The sequence below is a fragment of the Paramisgurnus dabryanus genome, chromosome 15 (assembly GCF_030506205.2).
Source record: "Paramisgurnus dabryanus chromosome 15, PD_genome_1.1, whole genome shotgun sequence".
NCBI lineage: Eukaryota > Metazoa > Chordata > Actinopteri > Cypriniformes > Cobitidae > Paramisgurnus > Paramisgurnus dabryanus.
This window is the reverse complement of record NC_133351.1, coordinates 5,690,041-5,704,626: the sequence shown is the minus strand read 5'-3', so window position 1 is coordinate 5,704,626 and position 14,586 is coordinate 5,690,041. Positions and strand designations below refer to the sequence as shown.

Sequence of the window (14,586 nt, the reverse complement as noted above, 5' to 3'; positions counted from 1 at the left end):
TTGGGCTATGCTGATACTGATGAATATACAACAACACAGCAAATAAAAATGTTATGAATTTACAGTCTGAACCAAGACTATATAGTAGGAAAAGTAAGACAAGAGTCGTTATTACACGGCTCTCTGGAATGCTTGATTCTGATTGGTCAGTTGAGACATTTGCAGGTTCGTTCTTTTCGAATAATAACCGCTCCAAAATAATAACGCATAGCCGGTACTACTTTTACAAGTAAGATCGCTCCGCGCCAATAAAGATTACTGTTTGTTTGGCGCCATGTTGTGACAAACACTGGACAACCACGACAAGACACAGACAGCTTACTGAGACTGAACTTGACAAAATAGAGCATGACAGCTACGAAGCCAACACACAAAAAAATACAGAATGGGCATTAAAACTTCTCAAAGACTGGCTAAAAGAGAAAAAAATGGAGACAGACAAGTATGAAGCAGAGGATCTTAATAAGGTATTACGATCATTTTATGCATCTGTGCAAAGTTTCGCGGAAGGATAAAAATGTTAATTTAAAACAAATATGCCAATAAAATGTTTCAAATTCATATTCATGTCCAGTTTTTTTTTCTTATGTGACAAGTAGCCGTGTAATAAGCGGGATAATGTAGAGGCAGCCGGTAGTTATCGGGAAATAAGCCCCTTCAGTGTGATACAAGACCCTCCGCTTCGCGTCGGGTCCTGATCACACTGTCGGGGCTTATTTCCCGATAACTACCGGCTGCCTCTACATTATCCCTTACTTAAGATATAGCTTTAATAACCACGAATCACACATATTGATGAAATGTATGTATGCCCCAAGTCTCTAAATTAAATCATTTGTGACCCTGGACCACAAAACCAGTCATAAGTAGCACAAGAAAATTTGTAGAAATTACATTATTTATTTTATTTTACGATATTAATTAAAGACATTTTGTAAATTCCATGCCGTAAATATATAAAAATGTATTTATCATGTGTTGCTAAGGACAACTTTTTTTCAGTATTTAGATTTTTTACATCCTCAGGTTCCAGATTTTCAAATAGATGTATATCGGCCAAAAAAAATTATCTTATTTTCCTATATAAAACAAAACCATACATAAATAAAAAGCTTATTTATTCAGCTTTTTTTTATAAATCTTAAATTAAACATTTGCCTTTACTCATCATGTGAAAGTCGTGCCGAATGAATTCTCGTTTAAATGATACGCCCGAGTATCCGAATTTACTCATTTTTATTCACTAATTTGTGTGAACAATATTAGTAAGGAATAGTAAATAAGAGACTGTTTCAGACACAGCCACAGACTTCTATTATATCAAGTTTATTTTGTGGTCATTCCTGTTTTGATGCCTTTTTCTCTAATTCAGGTACTGACGTCAAAGACGCTCAGGTTATCTGTGTCTCAACGGGAACCAAGTGTATAAATGGTGAATACATGAGTGACCGCGGCCTGGCGCTGAACGACTGTCACGCTGAAATCATTGCCCGACGTTCCCTCATCAGGTATCTGTACATGCAGCTGGAACACTTTCTGAGGTGAGACATCGCTGTTTGTATGCTACAGTTCACCTGTCAGTGTTACTGTAACATGATGACATTATTTAAAATTACTTGTAACATATAGACCTTTTGCGTGTTTGCAAACAGAAATGATGTTTTTGTGGGCGTAGCCCAACTGGTGGCAGAAAGTGACAGCTCTGCAATAGCGGTGTGAAGTGTTTAAGTGTAAATTGTTACGAATCTGGTGTTCTCTCGAGGTCTGTTTCCCCTATGTTTCTCTTTAGTGTAATGTTTCTTATAGCGTTTTCACCGTGTTACATTTATTTTTTAAATAAATTAAAAGTTTAAATGGCTTGGCTACTGATATGTGTGGAACTATGTAATGTATTTGTATTGTTCTTTATTGGTAAATCAATTATTTTTACAGTATGAATTGCTAAAGTACATATAAGATCATATATTCTTTATAATATCATTTATTAAATATTTCATTTTCCTTTTTTCTATTATTTCTTCCTACGTGTTTGCTCTGAAACTATTGTGTTTGCATACACATTCATTTGTATAGGCCTGTTTAAATATTAATAACACTTTACATCATGTGCTATATTTATATATTTATTAAGTATGTAAACATCATAATTTTAGAACAAACAGAAAGTAGATATAGGCTAAGCTAAAAGGCAAAAAGAAGTAATAGAAAACTGAAAAAATATTTAATAAATGGTGAAATTATTGATATTATGAACTCATTCAAATCTTTAATCCTTCTAAATAAATTATAACTGTAACGTGATGAAAACGCTATAAAAAACACATAGAGGGAACAGACTTCAACAGCACATCAGACATCTTCTCTAATTATTTTCTATTCTAATTATTAATAGATTTCCAAATGATTTCATCGCTCCAGTCTGTCCATTTTAAGGGCTTGCAACCATAAACAACTACGTTTATTTTCAAATGGTGTCTTCGACGACGGTATACTATAAAAGTGAAGGTCATCTTTTTTTAGCATTCCTATTCTGACACTCAACAGCACAACAAGACATTTTCTAGTGAGTTAAATTAAAGCAATAAACCCCAAGAAGCAGTGGGTTACCAGTGCATTTTATAACAGCTAAGGGGCGTTTAAAATGTTATAAAATGCACTGTATCCCCACTGCTTCGAGGGGTTTATTGCGTTTATAAAACGGTTACTTCATATGCATAACGTTAGCGGGATTTTATAAAATAAAACACAACTAAGTTGTAATTTTTTTAGTTCCTCAGAATCAAGTGTGACTGAAACAGAGCGCAGTTCCCAACCAACACAGACGCAGTAAAGACACAATGAAAATATGATTTAAGACTGGTGTTTATTTTATAATTCACCATTCATCTAATTTATACATTAATATTTATATTGTGCAACTGTTGAAGTGATGATCAAATATGCTTGGAAGCATGCTGAACTCTTTCCCTGTCAGCGTTTTTTTTTTTTAAGTTGCCACCCAGTTTTAGTTTAATGCCTTCCAGAAAAATTATCTTCTTTAAATAAACATAAAATATTAAATGAAAGAACAGACCATCCGCTTTCAAACAATAACAAACAAAAAACGTTTTATCCTACCTTCATTTGTTCTCTTATCACCTCTCAAATTTTTTAGCTAAAAGCGGAGATAATTCCTTTTTTGTGAAGAATTTATGTAAGAGATCAGATTCAAAGCCATCAAAACTTACACGCTGTGTTTTCAGTGTTGAGTGAAAGCGTCCGTGTTTTAGTTGGGTAAGATCGCCACCCAGTGGATAATAGCGGACGTATGAACTTGAGTTAGAAACTCCTCAGACAACGTTTTCTCTTTATCGACGAGATGACTCAACAATATTTATTGACAGTTATCTGGATATCGCCATTAATTGTGCAATTGTAAACAAATTAAAAATATGATTAAAGACACTGGTGTTTATTTTCATAAATCAGTACGCAGCAACAGTGGCGCAGTGATACTTATGTAATGTGGTCTGAACCGTGAGGTTACCGGTGTATTTTATCACGGCTTAGAACGCGTTTCAACCAATCAGAATGAAGAACCAGAACTGCCCGTTTTATAATGTTCGTTTTACTCGTGTCTAATTCATTTCCAATGTTTTTCTGCTACCACATTGGGCACGCAGCTTGCAGTGACGTAACTGTGACGCCTACTCGCAAAAGGTTTATACAAATGTTTATTATCATTTTTGCGATGGAAAGCATTTTCCGTTTCAAAGTTCTATTAAAAGTTATATAAGACCTACACCACACCACTACACCATTGGTTGAATTTGATATAAACATTCAGACGCACTTATCCTTGGAGTAAGTTACCGCAGTGTCACCGCAGTAATGCAGCGCAAGTTCCCTCGAAAGGGAACTGTAACAATGTATCTTTAAAGGTAACACAATGTAACTTGAAATGTGTCCCCACATTTAGTCCGTGAATTTGAAGGTCTTGGACCTGGAAAGTCCTTGAAAGGTCCTTGAATTTGAAGTTAACTAAGGTGTGGGAACCCTGAAATTTAAATGAATGGCCTTAAGGACACGTCAACTTATCCATTTTAAAACCTCTGATTTACCACTGTATTTGGTGCCCAAACATACTGAGAAAATACACAGATACGAGTACAAATGGACAACTGTAATTGACGCTTTTGGCAATTATATAATTGTTTCACCGGAAATTGTGCAGCCCTAATATTTGTCAAAATCAAAATTTTCCATTTATTCCTTATTTCTGTTATGTTTCTATGTCTACTGTTTGCTCTGCAGTGCATTTTCTGTAAAGCTATACTGTACAGCTATGCACCTAAAAAGTACATCTTGATACCTCAAAGGTACATATTGTTTCGAAATGTATACATGTTTGTACCTAATAAAGGTCCATATTTTAAACACTTGTTTAATGCAAGATTGTGAAAAACATTCACAATGTGAATAGACCATGAAATTGAATGTGCTTCTAATACTCTATTGGGAAACACTTAATGTATGAAATTTCAATTGTGTCTACAATTTCAATTTAGCAACAATAAAGAGGAGCACCAGAAGTCTATATTTACACAGTGTGAGAAACGTGGCTACCGACTGAAAGACAACGTCCAGTTTCATCTCTACATCAGTACCTCACCCTGTGGAGATGCTCGGATCTTCTCGCCTCACGAGGCAGGCGTCGAGGGTGAGCACGAGTTAACCCCATCTATTCAGTCTCTTTGAACATGATATTTCATTTTATTTAAACCCTTGTTGGAAATGAATGATCAAAACCTAATAGTTGAATTCTATTAAGATCAGAGGCGCTCTTATGATCAGTTCTCATTTCATTATAATTTTATTCGACTATATGACTGCATTTCAAAAACAAATTTCTTCAGCGTTTTTAATTAGCAGACTTTGTTGTTTCTTCTCGTGGCTTGATTAATTTTGCTCTCAAGTGTTGCATTTAAATCGTTCTGTACAATTATTTAGCCGCTGAATCATAACTGCGATGACAGAACACAATTACTCTTCTGTATGTTAGTGTTATTAGTTGATTAAATCTGCTGGTTAGTGAGGTAGATGAATGCTTCTTTAAATATCGCCCATAAGGACTTTTTATAGGAATATTTATTTACATCTCATTTTTTATAATGGCAGTGATGCATGCAAATGCATGTGGGCAATTGTCAACCTTATTATGAAAAGAAAAGATTTTAACAATAATAATACCTCAAACGTGAATATTTGGTGGTTTAAATACCCATGTGTAGTTTTAAAAGCATTTTTTTTATTTCCATTGTTAAGTAAGTGCACATTTTCCTTTTATTGTCACATCCATAAAGCATGCATGTTTCTCTCATCTTAACTCTTTCCCCGCCAGCATTTTTTTTTTAAAGTTGCCAGCCTGCACCAGCATTTTTCATGATTTTCACAAAAGTTTAATGCCTTCCAGAAAATGTTCTTCTTTAAAAATATAAACAAACAATATATCAGATGAATGAACAGACCCTCTGCTTTCAAACAAAAAAAAAAAAAACGTTTCATCCTACCTTCATTAGTTATCTTATAATCACCTCTCAAACATGGGTAGGTTTCTTTAAAAACACCCAATTTTGAGCAAAAAGCTGAGATAATTCAATTTTTGCGAAGGACTTTTGATAGAGATCAAATGCAGAGCGATCTTTAAAACATACACGGAGTTCTTTCTTTTTCACGTGAGGCGCTACTTCCAGGTTGTATAAGTTGCGGAACCTGGTGGATAATAGCGGTATTGCGGAAAAACAGAAAATCTCGTCATTGGCGGGGAAGCGTTTTCTCTTAATTGACGAAATATCTCGTCAATGGCGGTGAAAGAGTTAAATATAAAACGTGTAAATAGACTGATATTTTACTGATGTATCTATGGAAAATATAAACAGATGGTTCTGTATATTGGTAATAAATGCATTCTCTTAGAATTTATATTTTAAGTTTGGACTGCAAATGTCACACTCATAACGCTGGAATGGCTCATAACAGGACTTGACCTGCATATGGCTTTTCTGTTCACAGACCAGGGAGACAGACACCCAAACCGAAAGGCGAGAGGCCAACTGAGGACCAAGATCGAGTCTGGAGAAGGGACCATACCGGTGCGATCCAGTAACACCATACAAACATGGGATGGGGTTCTTCAAGGGGAGCGACTCCTTACGATGTCATGCAGCGACAAAATTGCAAGGTAATTGGATGCATGTGTACACAACAGACCTCTTTATTAGACTAGTGGACAGTTGGGTGAACCAATTTGTCTTTCTGGTTAATTTTACAGCAGTAGGTAAACATTCAATCCATCACTGCCATTTAACTTCTTATAGAACAAGAGCTTTATGAATTTAATTAGCCATCGCTTTTATCAGACATCATAATTGGTAGGCTGGTGCATAGGTTTAAAAAGCTTGTTTTTTATTCGAGTTAAAAAGAAAGTCATATTAGCGGTAAAGGAGGTAGCCTTCATTTATGCTGTGGGGTCAATACGGCGGTGCTGTCTGTCTCTGACACCCATCAGGTGTGAGCGCAGAGATAAGGAGGTGTCAGCTGTGAGCAGAGAGACAGGTCCTGTATCTCTTACTGGGAATGAAGACACTGTGTGCACCTTCACACAACCACACACACACACACACACACACACACACGCATATACAGTGATGAAAATAAGTATTTGAACACCTGAGAAAGTCAATGTTAATATTTGGTACAGTAGCCTTTGTTTTTGCAATTACAGAGGTCAAACGTTTCCTGTAGTTTTTCAGGGGGTTTGCGCACACTGCAGGAGGGATTTTGGCCCACTCCTCCACACAGATCTTCTCGAGATCAGTCAAGTTTCTGGCCTGTCGCTGAGAAACAGGGAGTTTGAGCTCCCTCCAAAGATTATCTATTGGGTTTAGGTCTGGAGACTGGCTAGGCCACGGCAGAACCTTGATATGCTTCTTACCGAGCCACTCCTCGGTTATCCTGGCTGTATGCTTCGGGTAATTGTCATGTTGGAAGACCCAGCCTCGACCCATCTTCAATGCTCTAACTGAGGGAAGGAGGTTGTTCCCCAAAATCTTGCAAAACATGGCCTCGGTCATCCTCTCCTTAATACAGCGCAGTTGCCCTGTCCCATGTGCAGAAAAACACCCCCAAAGCATGATGCTACCACCCCATGCTTCACAGTAGCGGATGGTGTTCTTGGGATGGTACCCATCATTCTTCTTCCTCCAAACTCGTTTAGTGGAATTATGACCAAAAAGATCTATTTTGGTCTCATCTGACAACATGACTTTCGCCAATGGCTCCTCTGGATCATCCAAATGGTCATTGACAAACTTAAGACGGGCCTGGACATGTGCTTGTTTAAGCAGGGGAACCTTCCGTGCCATGCATTATTTCAAACCATGACGATTTAGTGTATTACCAACAGTAACCTTGGAACTGGTGGTCCCAGCTCTTTTTAGGTCATTGACCAGCTGCTCCCGTGTAGTTCTGGGCTGATTTCTCACCTTTCTTAGGATCATTGAGACCCCACGAGGTGAGATCTTGCATGGAGCCCCAGTCCGAGGGAGATTGACAGTCATGTTTAGCTTCTTCCATTTTCTAATGATTGCTCCAACAGTGCACCTTTTTTCACCAAGCTGCTTGGCAATTTCCCCGTAGCCCTTTCCAGCCTTGTGGAGGTGTACAATTTTGTCTCTAGTGTCTTTGCACAGATAAACTTAATTATGATATATACACTCACCTAAAGGATTATTAGGAACTCAATACTAATACTGTGTTTGATCCCCTTCAGCCTTCCGAACTGCCTAAATTCTATATGGCATTGATTCAACAAGGTGCTGAAAGCATTATTTAGAAATGTAGGCACATATTGATAGGAGAGCATCTTGCAATTGATAGAGATTTGTGGGATGCACATCCAGGGCATGAAGCTCCCGTTCCACCACATCCCAAAGATGCTCTATTGGATTGAGATCTGGTGACTGTGGGGGCCATTTTAGTACAGTGAACTCATTGTCATGTTCAAGAAACCAATTTGAAATGATTCGAGCTTTGTGACATGGTGCATTTTCCTGCTGGAAGTAGCCATCAGAGGATGGGTACATGGTGGTCATAAAGGGATGGACATGATCAGAAACAATGCTCAGGTAGGCCGTGGCATTTAAATGATGCCCAATTGGCACTAAGGGGCCTAAAGTGTGCAAAGAAAACATCCCTCACACCATTACACCACCGGCCTGATGCAATTTGGTAACAAGGCATGATGGATCCATGTTCTCATTCTGTTTACGCCAAATTCTGACTCTACCATCTGAATGTCTCAACAGAAATCGAGACTCATCAGTCCAGGCAATATTTTCCAGTCTTCAATTTTGGTGAGCTTGTGCATATTGTAGCCTCTTTTTCCTATTTGTAGTGGAGATGAGTGGTACCCGGTGGGGTCTTCTGCTGTTGTAGCCCATCCTCCTCAAGGTTGTGCATGTTGTAGCTTCACAAATGCTTTGCTGCATATCTTGGTTGTAACAAGTGGTTATTTCAGTCAAAGTTGCTCTTCTATCAGCTTGAATCTTTCGGCTCATTCTCCTCTGACCTCTAGCATCAACAAGGCATTTTCGCCCACAGGACTGCCACATACTAGATGTTTTTCCCTTTCACACCATTCTTTGTAAACCCTAGAAATGGTTGTGCATGAAAATCCCAGTAACTGAGCAGATTGTGAAATACTCAGACCGGCCCGTCTGGCACCAACAACCATGCCACGCTCAAAATTGCTTAAATCACCTTTCTTTCCCGTTCTGACATTCAGTTTGGAGTTCAGGAGATTGTCTTGACCAGGACCACACCCCTTAATGCATTGAAGCAACTGCCATGTGATTGGTTGATTAGATAATTGCATTAATGAGAAATTGAACAGGTGTTCCTAATAATCCTTTAGGTGAGTGTATATACATATGCATTATAGTTTTGACCATTAACTTTTCATATCTTTTAATCTGAATGTCTGTGGTTAAATGCTTTTTAAATGAATTTTAACTGTGCCAAACTTATTTTAAAACATTATTTCTTAAATAGATTACTTAGAGCCTAGATTAAATGTGAACTCTTTTAATATTCTTTAAAATAAAAAAGGTGAAACTTCAAGAAGATTCTTGATAAAAATTACACAAGTACGGTTTTGCATTTTGTAGGCAAAAGGTGACTGCACTTCAGATGATAAAATATAACAGTATTGATTTAATTCGATGCTTTTAATCACAACATGACAGTTTCATATAATATATATATACATTAATCATGTCATTTTGATACTGAATTGTTTGTTTTGGCAGTAAAACAGTGTGTTTATTCAGAGCTGGGCCTGTTGGTGACTTGTTCAGGGACGACCTGAAGCGCTTATTCATTGCAAAACTATTGTTGTCATCTCTCTGTCAAGGAAAAGCAGCCCATTTACAGAGATCAATGACTGTGGTGTGTTGATGAAAATGCTGCATCTCCTGATCCAGGGTCAGATCTGGATGACAAGATTTAAGTCTTAATCTGGGACGCATAGGGTTGCAGTGTATCCCAGTGAATTGTACTCGCCAACCGTCATCTGATAGTCAAACTTGTGTGTATTACCAAGTAAGCTGTGTCTACAGGGCATTTGGGGCAGCTGATTGGTCAGACTGATGATGAATACTCCAATCACTTGAGTTTGGTTTCTTTTTTGAGCTGCATACAGCAGGTGTTTCTGAGGAGAGATTTGGTCTTGACTGGGACATTGATTGTCTACTGCAAAGTCTGGAGCTGTGAGATACAAATGAGATGCTTTCAAAGACCTGCACTAAAGAAATATGTCAGTCCCTTATATACAAAATTTGAAAGTCATTCACCTAATGGCTGCTGGCATGCACCTTTTGTGCCTACAAGTGTTAATATCGTACAAATCCTGTTATCTATTTCGTGTTTTCTCTGAATTTAAATGGTAATATTCAAAGCGTTTTAGATGGATTATGTGGGATCAGGATTTAAAATTGTGTATCATTATGTCTGACTTCTGAAAGTGCTTCAGGTTAAGACGAAGATATAATATTGTACACGTGTCTGGGCACGTTCTGTGTGTGTGTGTGTGTGTGTGTGTGTGTGTGCGTGCGGCCGGGTAATTATCACGTTGGGGGGACCAATTGTCCCCACAAAGATAGGAATACCAGTATTTTTGTGACCTTGTGGGGACATTTTGATGTCCCCATGAGGAAACAAGCTAATAAATCAAACAGAATAATGTTTCTTGAAAATCTAAGGTATCAGACAGTTTCCTGTGATGGTTGGGGTTAGGGAATGGGGCAGGTAAGGGGAATAGAATATACAGTTTGTACAGAATAAAATGCATTACGTCTATGGAATGTCCCCAAAAAACATGTAAACCAGAATGTGCGTGCGTGCGTGTGTGTGCACGCAAAAATTTTCTGTTGGTGAGTCAGATCACAGAAATAGGTTGCAAGTTTTGATGGGTCATGGACAGCAGGGGAAAAACAATGCAAAACAAAAATGTAGTCATATGTAGATAGCAATATAAAAAGCCAAATTAACTTGTAGGAGAGAAAAGCTTTAGTTTATTTTTATTTTTTTAGAAAAATGTAAGGCTGTGAGTCCTGCATATTAAAATCTGGGGTCGTAACTATAGACTGTAAAAGATTATGGACGCAGTGTCTGTGATGTCACCCAAAGGTTTCTGAAGAGTTTTTTTAAAGCTAATAGTTGGTGGGGCTTGTCGTCGCCATCTTGGCATTGTGTCACCACGCATTCCTTGTGGATAACCGAAAATGGGTAAAAAGGCGGGACGTGGGTGAGGCTGAAGTGGCTGGTTGCTGAAACCATGCCCGCCTAGCTTGACATTAGTGACAGCTGTTGCAGTTCACCCGCCACTCAAGTGGCCACGCCCTTAATTATGTAATAATATTTAAAACGGATGCCTTACTAAAGGATTAGAATATAGATATATAGACAAAAATCACTTTTTGTACCAGGCGTAAACACATTTATTTCTGCTGTAAAGTTGGGCATTTTAACAAGGGGGTCTATGGGGATTGACTCCCTTTGGGAGCCAGCATCTAGCGTCCAGTCGATGTATTGCAGTTTTAGTCACTTCCGTGTTAGCTTCACGATAGAGATCGTAACTTGGTCGTAACTCGCCATTAAAAACCCTGAATAAAAATACACAACTAAAAAAAATTCAATTTTCTTGCACACACAGGTTCATTTGCAGTGATAATGAATGTGGTTTGTGGCGACATTTCAGTGAACTTTTGGGTCCTGAGACCACAAACCCACTGAAACTCAATAGACAATAAATAGTCTACACTCCAATAAATGTTGGGTTGTTTTTACTCATAATTAAAGGGTTGGTTCATCATGTCCCTCATGTCGTTCCAAACTCGTAAGACCTCCGTTTGTCTTCGAAACACAGTTTAAGATGTTTTATATTTAGTCCGAGAGCTTTCTAACCCTCCATTGAAAATCTATGTACGGTATACTGTCCATGTCCAGAAAAGTAATAAAAACATCATCAAAGTAGTCCATGTGACATCAATGGGTCAGTTAGAATTTGTTAAGGGATTGAAAATACATTTTGGTCCAAAAAAAATAATTGTCTGTTGCGAATGCGTGTGCACAGTGACACTGCTGACGTACGGCGCTCAGACATGTTTGCGAAGATTTTTTTTTTTCAAACTAACAGCATGCATCTCCCTCAGACTGTAAATGAAGCTTGGCCACAAAAAAAAGCTGGGGCACACCAGATAACACGTCAGCAGCGTCACTGCAGTCACGTGCACGCGGTTCACAACAGATGCGGAAGAGAAGACAATGCAGAATAAAGTCATAGTTTTTGTTATTTTTTGGACCGAAATGTATTTTCCATGATTCAACAAATTCTAACTGACCCACTGATGTCACATGAACTACTTTGATGATGTTTTTATTACCTTTCTGGACATGGACAGTATACCGTACATAGATTTTCAATGAAGGGTCAACAAGCTTTCGGTTTCATCGGACGCATGTGCGCTGACGTGATACACGTCTGGATCCGAACTTTACTTCCAGTTTAGTTTTATTTAGAAATTCTGACTAGTTGCTAAACTGATCTCATGAACAAATGCCTCGTCGAAAATAACAAATGTTTTGGTTTCCTAGGTAATCTGTTGGTTTTTTGCTTGTTATATAAATAAACTATGTTTAAAGAACTTTGTTGTTATTTATTCTTAGCCGAGTTTACCGGAAGTTACATGCGGACCGCGACAGCCGCTTGTTTATGTTGTTACTGCTGAAACCGTCTATATTTGACATATTTGAGTGTAAACAAATTATAACTTTAAAGACAAAATAAAAATTCATTAGCAATAATTATTAATTAATTAATAATTGCTTGACTTTTTAAATATTTATGAAGGTAGTCAAACCCAATAAGTCATATTTATTTATATAGCACTTCTTTATAAAGTTGCATTCGTTCAAAGCAAAAATACACAGAAAAATATTTTAAAAAATTCTTATAAATTAATTTTAATATAGGTAATTTAAAAATCTGTCCATGCTTGATTTAGGGCTTTAATCAGTTATTCTCAGTCTGGTGGGATTGGACCCCTTGAAGTAGGGATGCACCGATACCACTTTTTTGGAGTACGAGTACGAGTACTTGCATTTCAGTACTTGCCGATACAGAGTACTTAATAAAAAACATGATTTAAATTTACAGGTAACCGCTTTAGTCATATAATTTAACAAAACACAAGGGACTAGTTTTCCAGTTTGTTGTAAACTCTGCCTCTTTGGACAACACGAGGCATTAACCCCTTACACGCCGCTCAAACATAGACATGTGGTATCGATCCCTGGTATCGGGGGACTTTTAACGAGTACGAGTACTTTAGAAAATGTGGTATCGAGGCCGATTCCTGGGGGTGGCGAGGTGCCATATTTTATGAAATACATGAATTTATCTTAAATTCTGTGTACTTAAACAACAGAAAAACAAGGATACTACCCAACAACACTATGGGGTAGTTTCCCTTACAGGGCTTATCCTAATCCCAGACTAAAACGCATATTTGAGCTTTCTTAATTTAAAAGCATCTTGTACTGACATATCTTAACATATACCAGTGCCATATTTTTGTCTCGAGATGCACACCAGTATAGTTTTTTGTAAGGTTTGTTTGTAAAAACTACTTAAATTTCCAAATAAACCTAAAGCCTAGTCCTGAATTAATCTAAACCCTGCCCAGGAAACCACCCCTAAATTGTGTAATTTAATGTGTTTTGTTTCATAAAATTCCAAATGTAAGAATTTTTTACTTCTACAAAAGGTTGGAACCACTGGCTTAAATTAACAAACGCTTTGCGAGTCTATGAAGCAACCTTGAGCTTTGGAAAATGTGCTTTACAAATTGAAAATGATTATTTTTGTTTTAGTCTGTGTTATTGTTGAGAATTACAGCTGTGTTTTGTCTGTCTTCCTCAGGTGGAACGTGGTGGGTGTCCAGGGCTCTCTGATGAGCTACTTCACCGAGCCCATCTACTTCTCCAGCATCATTCTGGGCAGCCTGTATCACGCTGATCATCTCTCTCGAGCCATGTACCAGAGGATCGCTGACATTGAAGACCTGCCCCAGCAATTCTCGCTCAACCGGCCCCTGCTCAGCGGTGAGAGAGCATCAGCCGGCCGCCCTTATGTCCAATTATATTATCATTTACTAGATGGGCAGTTTTCCCACACTCACCTTCAATTTCCTACTCGGGTGAAGAATTACGGGAATTTCGATGAGCCGCCCTCAATCTCAGGCTCGCGCATTTTAAGTAATTTATGTGGTGCCTGAATACCAAGTGCACAGTAGATTTCTCTTATTTGGGCTCTGGAAGATATAATATCGCTTTGTAGCCTTCACCTATGCTATAGACACACCGTTTCATTTGGTTACTACTAGGGATGCACCGATACCGATACTGGTATAGTGTATCGGCCTCGATACCACATTTTCTAAAGTACTCGTTAAAAGTCCCCCGATACCTGGAATCGATACCACGGTCTGAGAAATGTCTATGTTTGAGTGGCGTGTAAGGGGTTAATGCCTCTTGTGTTGTCCAAAGAGGCAGAGTTTACAACAAACTGGAAAACTAGTCCTTTGTTTTTTTGTTAAATTATATGACTAAAGCTGTTACCTGTAAATTTAAATCAGGTTTTTTATTAAGTACTCGGTATTGGTATCCGCAAGTACTGAAATGCAAGTACTCGTACTCGTACTCGTATTCCAAAAAAGTGGTATCGGTGCATCCCTAGTTACTACATCCAAGCTACATTACCAACCACTGAGAAAACCGCATGATAATAGTTAAAATGGCAATATCTTTTCATTATGTAACTATTTGGTGGTATTATTTATAATATAGTCCGAATTGTAATTTTTGGTGAAAAGAAAATCGTTTTTGAGAAAGGTGCCAAAAAAGCATTTGGACGTGTGACAGAGTATTTCTGTGCCAAATGCAACAAGTTTCGGAAAGTTTTTTTTCTAACATGGGTACATCTTACGT

At 37.9% G+C, this 14,586-nt stretch overlaps 1 protein-coding gene across 1 annotated transcript in view; it reads left to right on the top strand.

Annotated features, from left to right (window-relative positions):
* Positions 1–14,586, top strand: part of adarb1b (adenosine deaminase RNA specific B1b) — a 171,415-nt gene that overhangs the window by 155,394 nt on the left and 1,435 nt on the right. Inside the window, exons 7-10 of the mRNA XM_065252256.2 lie at positions 1,373–1,541; positions 4,548–4,699; positions 6,052–6,220; positions 13,520–13,701. Coding sequence (XP_065108328.1) covers positions 1,373–1,541; positions 4,548–4,699; positions 6,052–6,220; positions 13,520–13,701 — 672 coding nt within the window. The remainder of the gene's footprint in view (positions 1–1,372; positions 1,542–4,547; positions 4,700–6,051; positions 6,221–13,519; positions 13,702–14,586) is intronic.